The sequence below is a fragment of the Salvelinus namaycush genome, chromosome 24 (genome assembly GCF_016432855.1).
Source record: "Salvelinus namaycush isolate Seneca chromosome 24, SaNama_1.0, whole genome shotgun sequence".
Taxonomy (NCBI): Eukaryota; Metazoa; Chordata; class Actinopteri; order Salmoniformes; family Salmonidae; genus Salvelinus; species Salvelinus namaycush.
Window position 1 is genome coordinate 32,665,833 of NC_052330.1, and position 7,736 is coordinate 32,673,568.

At 39.6% G+C, this 7,736-nt stretch overlaps 1 protein-coding gene across 1 annotated transcript in view; it reads left to right on the top strand.

Annotated features, from left to right (window-relative positions):
- The first annotated feature begins 1,403 nt into the window (after positions 1–1,403).
- Positions 1,404–7,736, top strand: part of LOC120019397 (ryanodine receptor 3-like) — a 20,157-nt gene continuing 13,824 nt past the window's right edge. The window contains exon 1 of the mRNA XM_038962686.1: positions 1,404–1,571. Within this exon, the coding sequence (XP_038818614.1) occupies positions 1,404–1,571 (168 nt within the window). The remainder of the gene's footprint in view (positions 1,572–7,736) is intronic.

Below are 7,736 nucleotides of genomic sequence, written 5' to 3' on the forward strand. Positions count from 1 at the left end.
ACTCAGACCTCTAGTCAACAACAATAACATACTGTATGGACTCTAGTCAACAACAATAACATACTGTATGGACTCTAGTCAACAACAATAACATACTGTATGGACTCAGACCTCTAGTCAACAACAATAACATACTGTATGGACTCGGACCTCTAGTCAACAACAATAACATACTGTATGGACTCAGACCTCTAGTCAACAACAATAACATACTGTATGGACTCGGACCTCTAGTCAACAACAATAACATACTGTATGGACTCAGACCTCTAGTCAACAACAATAACATACTGTATGGACTCAGACCTCTAGTCAACAACAATAACATACTGTATGGACTCAGACCTCTAGTCAACAACAATAACATACTGTATGGACTCAGACCTCTAGTCAACAACAATAACATACTGTATGGACTCTAGTCAACAACAATAACATACTGTATGGACTCAGACCTCTAGTCAACAACAATAACATACTGTATGGACTCAGACCTCTAGTCAACAACAATAACATACTGTATGGACTCAGACCTCTAGTCAACAACAATAACATACTGTATGGACTCAGACCTCTAGTCAACAACAATAACATACTGCATGGACTCAGACCTCTAGTCAACAACAATAACATACTGTATGGACTCAGACCTCTAGTCAACAACAATAACATACTGTATGGACTCAGACCTCTAGTAAACAACAATAACATACTGTATGGACTCTAGTCAACAACAATAACATACTGTATGGACTCTAGTCAACAACAATAACATACTGTATGGACTCAGACCTCTAGTAAACAACAATAACATACTGTATGGACTCAGACCTCTAGTCAACAACAATAACATACTGTATGGACTCAGACCTCTAGTCAACAACAATAACATACTGCATGGACTCAGACCTCTAGTCAACAACAATAACATACTGTATGGACTCAGACCTCTAGTCAACAACAATAACATACTGTATGGACTCAGACCTCTAGTCAACAACAATAACATACTGCATGGACTCAGACCTCTAGTCAACAACAATAACATACTGTATGGACTCTAGTCAACAACAATAACATACTGTATGGACTCAGACCTCTAGTCAACAACAATAACATACTGCATGGACTCAGATCTTTAGTCAACAACAATCAAAAATCAATCAGAATATATTAGCAGTAATTCTTATTTATGCATTTACATTACTATCATATCTCTAACTAGTGTTCTTTATCCAGAGAAGTTTATCCAGGATATGGTGGTGTCATTACGTGTCATTTATGTGCCATTTAGTTAGAGTACTCAAACATCTGGTGGAGAATACAGTCACAGTGATGGTCTGTCACGGGGTTGCCACGACACCAGTATGGCTGCACTGTCACGGGGTTGCCATGACACCAGTATGGCTGCACTGTCACGGGGTTGCCGCGACACCAGTATGGCTGCACTGTCACGGGGTTGCCACGACACCAGTATGACTGCACTGTCACGGGGTTGCCACGACACCAGTATGGCTGCACTGTCACGGGGTTGCCACGACACCAGTATGGCTGCACTCAGAGGTATCGCGGTAAGGAAACAAAACATGAAGCGGCCTGATTTTCCTGAGAAAAAAACCTAATGTTTTAAACACACAGCCTTTTGTTGTCATCCAGAGTCACATGTATTTTTTCCCCGTAGACTAAATCACACAACATTTGACATAAGGCAGGTTTTTCAATAACCATAGAGTTTAGTCTGTTGTCTCTTTATGCTTTATTTTTGCTTTGGATAATTGAGTACTGTCGTATCGCAAAACTGGTATTGTGTCAACCCTATTCTGTCCTACCCTGGGCAGAGAGAGACAGAGAGGGGAGAGAGACAGAGAGGGGAGAGAGACAGAGAGGGGGAGAGAGACAGAGAGGGGGAGAGAGACAGAGAGGGGAGAGAGACAGAGAGGGGGGAGAGAGACAGAGAGGGGAGAGAGACAGAGAGGGGGGAGAGAGACAGAGAGGGGGGAGAGAGACAGAGAGGGGGGAGAGAGACAGAGAGGGGAGAGAGAGACAGAGAGGGGAGAGAGAGACAGAGAGGGGAGAGAGAGACAGAGAGGGGAGAGAGAGAGAGAGCCCTGTTCCCCTCTTCAGAGATCCATGTGGGGAACAGATACCATATGAAGTTCCATTGACTCACAGTAATGTAATGCATAGCAAATTATAGCTCAATACAGTAGAGACAGACAGCCATTCCCACGGCACCCACCAACCCCAACCTCCCTCCTCTCAAAGGTGGAACTATTCATTTAAACCCATACTCTGTTCAAAACATCTCATCTACTGTCAACCATATGAAATGGGCGTTAAGCGTTCTGCTAACAGTATCCTGTATCTTCCTCCACTGTCCCTGTCCCCATAACGGGCTCGAACCAGTGATCCTCTGCTCGCAGACACACATGACCACCCTCTTTGACAAAGTACCAACCATTTGAGCTATCGAAAAAAATAAATAGTAATTTGGTAGCTCCATCTGCAATAGTTCAAGCTAGCTGTTGAGTGAGCTTACAGTTTGTTTTCGTTACACCTAGTCTACTGTAATGTTGTTGAGGATGGGAAAGAGTTATTAGGCAAAAAGATGACTCATTCAGTGATTTTTTATTTATTTTAAAGGACGTCAGGAGAACAGAGATACCATGCCCCCCCTATTTGCTGCTCCAGGATCAGTTTTCTCCCCCAATGGTAAACCATACCTGCTGTGCATCTAAAAGACAGAACTGTCTCCAGGGCAGATTTTAACACGGTATTGTAATCTATTTATGCACATGCTCAGAAAAGCCTAAAACTAGAATTAACATTATTATGGCGTTGGGTTAAATACAGAAGACATACTTCAGTTGAATGCAATTCGTTGTACAACTGACTAGGTACCCCCCCCCCTTTCCCTTTATTTGTTATTGTCCATTCTAATAACAGACTAAGAATTCAATCCCGTTATGTTTTGTCAGCTATAAACCAGTGTTCCCACGCACAGTAAACGCTGCGTTGTCGGCTAAATCGGAAATGACCTATAAAAGTCTGGCTGTAACGTGGATCTACCCCTGATTCTAAGACAAAGACAGTTTCCCTCCCTCCGTCTCTCTTTCTTTCTCATTCTCTCTCCAATGAGTGCTAAGTTTCACTTCTATTCCCTCCTCTGTTCCCAACCCCCCCCCCCCCACGCTCAAATTAATGTAAGAAAATAAAAGAGAAAAATGCTTAATTCATTTTAAAGAGGCTAAAATGGTCATATATATCCAATTAATTTGAATTGTCTTCATAAGCTGATCATCCTCAACAGAAATAAAGCAGTTAACTGTCAGCAATGATTCCATCACCTCGGGGACCGAGAGGAGACCGTTTTTAAACCGGCTTGGCACTGAAGGGTTTGGCCGAATGGGTCTAGATCCCCCCCCCCCCCCCCCCCTAATACAATTTCATGGGTGTGTTTAGCAGTTTAATAACAGTTATTAAGATGAGAACTGTTATATTAACAGTGTCATAATAAAAAGTGATCACTGGGCTATGCAAAAAAAGCCAAATATGGGCAATAATGTTGTGTTTGTATACGCGATGACTGTTACATGTTTGAGTTGGGGGGGGTTTGCGCTTTGTTTACAATGTTGAAATAAACTGGAACTGTGAACCGTTTAAGGGTTGAAGCTACTTCTGCAACTCTTCTGAATCCTAAACTACTATATATATATATGTGTGTGATTGGATTTGACCCTGTGCTTTCACAACGATGTGTTTATTATTTTGTTTTGATTCAGTATTAAAATACATTTAAGTATTCTATTTCTAACTAATATATTATTAAACACCTATTTTGAGAACTGAACCAATTTTAAAGAGATATACAGTTAGCTATATTTTATTTAAATGATCTCTAGATGTGTTTGGGAAACTTTAGAAGCCTGATGTCTCTAAATGGAGGGCAACATAATAATATGTAGGAACAGAGCAGACGTAACGCAGAAGACTGTCTTAGTCCATACTTTAATTCAGATTTTGAAATGACTCCTGGTTTGGAAGCGGGGCCGTGCTTTTCCCCCTGAGACCTGGTGGCACAAAACAATAATCTAACATCATTAAACACATGTCGATGAACCTGCCGGGGTATTAAAAACATGTCGATGAACCTGCCGGGGTATTAAAAACATGTCGATGAATCTGTCGGGGTATTAAAAACATGTAGAAGAACCTGTCGGGGTATTAAAAACATGTAGAAGAACCTGCCGGGGTATTAAAAACATGTCGATGAACCTGCCGGGGTATTAAAAACATGTCGGGGTATTAAAAACATGTCGATGAATCTGTCGGGGTATTAAAAACATGTCGGGGTATTAAAAACATGTCGATGAACCTGCCGGGGTATTAAAAACATGTCGATGAACCTGCCGGGGTATTAAAAACATGTAGAAGAACCTGTCGGGGTATTAAAAACATGTCGATGAACCTGTGGGGGTATTAAAAACATGTCGATGAACCTGTGGGGGTATTAAAAACATGTCGATGAACCTGTCGGGGGGGGGGGGGGGGCATTCCTGGGAGGGAGGAAGTTTCTTATTTGTGGAGGACGACTGGCTACAGCAACAGACTGGATATAGTAAAAGACCGGCTTATATAGTAGACTGGCTATAGTATTAGACGGCTACAGTAGCAGACTGGATATAGAAGTAGACTGGTTAAGGGTAGTAGACTGGTTATAGTAGTAGACTGGTTATAGTAGTAGACTGGATATAGTTCCAGACTGGCTGTAGTAGTAGACTGGCTATAGTAGTAGACTGGCTATAGTAGTAGACTGTATATGATAGTAGACTGGCTATAGTAGTAGACTGGCTATAGTATTAGACTGGCTATAGTAGTAGACTGGATATAGTAGTAGACTGGTTATAGAGTAGACTGGTTATAGTAGTAGACTGGTTATAGTAGTAGACTGGCTATAGTAGTAGACTCGATATAGTAGTAGACTGGATATAATATTAAACTGGATATAGTAGTAGACTGGTTATAGTAGTAGACTGGATATAGTAGTAGACTGGATAAAAGAGTAGACTGGATATAGTTGTAGACTGGATATAGTGGTAGACAGAATATAGTAGTAGACTGGATATAGTTGCAGACTGAATATAGTAGTAGACTGGCTATAGTAGTAGACTGGATATAGTAGTAGACTGGCTACAGTAGTAGACTGGCTATAGTAGTAGACTGTATATAGGAATACACTGGCTATAGTAGTAGACTGGCTATAGTATTAGACTGGTTATAGTAGTAGACTGGTTATAGTAGTAGACTGGATATAGTAGTAGACTGGTTATAGTAGTAGACTGGTTATAGTAGTAGACTGGTTATAGTAGTAGACTGGATATGGTAGTAGACTGGTTATAGTAGTAGACTGGATATGGTAGTAAACTGGTTATAGTAGTAGACTGGCTATAGTAGTAGACTGGGTATCGTTTTAGACTGGCTATAGTAGTAGACTGGATATAGTATTAGATTGGATATAGTAGTAAACTGGCTATAGTAGTAGACTGGTTATAGTAGTAGACTGGATATAGTAGTAAACTGGCTATAGTAGTAGACTGGTTATAGTAGTAGACTGGATATAGTAGTAGACTGGGTATAGTTGTAGACTGGCTATAGTAGTAGACTGGATATAGTAGTAGACTGGATATAGTAGTAAACTGGTTAAAGTAGTAGACTGGATATAGTAGTAGACTGGATATAATATTAAACTGGATATAGTAGTAGACTGGTTATAGTAGTAGACTGGATAAAAGAGTAGACTGGATATAGTTGTAGACTGGATATAGTGGTAGACAGAATATAGTAGTAGACTGGATATAGTTGCAGACTGAATATAGTAGTAGACTGCTATAGTATAACTGGATATAGAGTAACTGACTACAGTAGTAGACTGGCTATAGTAGTAGACTGTATATAGGAATACACTGGCTATAGTAGTAGACGGCTATAGTATTAGACTGGTATAGTAGTAGACTGGTATAGTAGTAGACTGGATATAGTAGTAGACTGGTTATAGTAGTAGACTGGTTATAGTAGTAGACTGGTTATAGTAGTAGACTGGATATGGTAGTAGACTGGTTATAGTAGTAGACTGGATATGGTAGTAAACTGGTTATAGTAGTAGACTGGCTATAGTAGTAGACTGGGTATCGTTTTAGACTGGCTATAGTAGTAGACTGGATATAGTATTAGATTGGATATAGTAGTAAACTGGCTATAGTAGTAGACTGGTTATAGTAGTAGACTGGATATAGTAGTAAACTGGCTATAGTAGTAGACTGGTTATAGTAGTAGACTGGATATAGTAGTAGACTGGGTATAGTTGTAGACTGGCTATAGTAGTAGACTGGATATAGTAGTAGACTGGTTATAGTAGACTGGTTATAGTAGTAGACTGGTTATAGTAGTAGACTGGTTATAGTAGTAGACTGGTTATAGTAGACTGGTTATAGTAGTAGACTGGTTATAGTAGTAGACTGATATAGTAGTAGACTGGTTTATAGTATACTGGTTATGTGTAGACGGTTATATTAGTAGACTGCTATAGTAGTAGACTGTATATGTAGTAGACTGGCTATAGTAGTAGACTGGTTATAGTAGTAGACTGGATATAGTAGTAGACTGGATATAGTAGTAGACTGGATATAGTAGTAGACTGGATATAGTAGCAGACGGGTTATAGTAGTAGACTGGTTATAGTTGTAGACTGGATATCGTAGTAGACTGGCTATAGTAGTAGACTGGTTATAGTAGACTGGATATGGTAGTAGACTGGTTATAGTACACTGGTTATAGTAGTAGACTGGTTATAGTAGTAGACTGGTTATAGTAGTAGACTGGATATAGTAGTAGACTGAATATAGTAGACTGGTTATAGTACTAGACTGGTTATAGTAGTAGACTGGTTATAGTAGTAGACTGGTTATAGTAGTAGACTGGCTATAGTAGTAGACTGGTTATAGTAGACTGGATATGGTAGTAGACTGGTTATAGTACACTGGTTATAGTAGTAGACTGGTTATAGTAGTAGACCGGTTATAGTAGACTGGTTATAGTAGTAGACTGGTTATAGTAGCAGACTGGCTACAGCAGCAGACTGGATATAGTAAAAGACCGGCTATAGTAGTAGACTGGCTATAGTATTAGACTGGCTACAGTAGCAGACTGGATATAGAAGTAGACTGGTTAAAGTAGTAGAATGGTTATAGGAGTAGACTGGTTATAGTAGTAGACTGGTTATAGTAGTAGACTGGATATAGTTGCAGACTGGCTGTAGTAGTAGACTGGCTATAGTAGTAGACTGGCTATAGTAGTAGACTGGATATAGTAGTAGACTGGTTATAGTAGTAGACTGGTTATAGTAGTAGACTGGTTATAGTAGTAGACTGGCTATAGTAGTAGACTGGATATAGTAGTAGACTGGATATAGTAGTAGACTGGATATAGTAGTAAACTGGTTAAAGTAGTAGACTGGATATAGTAGTAGACTGGATATAATAATAGACTGGATATAGTAGTAGACTGGTTATAGTAGTAGACTGGATATAGTAGTAGACTGGATAAAAGAGTAGACTGGATATAGTTGTAGACTGGATATAGTGGTAGACAGAATATAGTAGTAGACTGGATATAGTTGCAGACTGAATATAGTAGTAGACTGGCTATAGTAGTAGACTGGATATAGTAGTAGCGAAGTA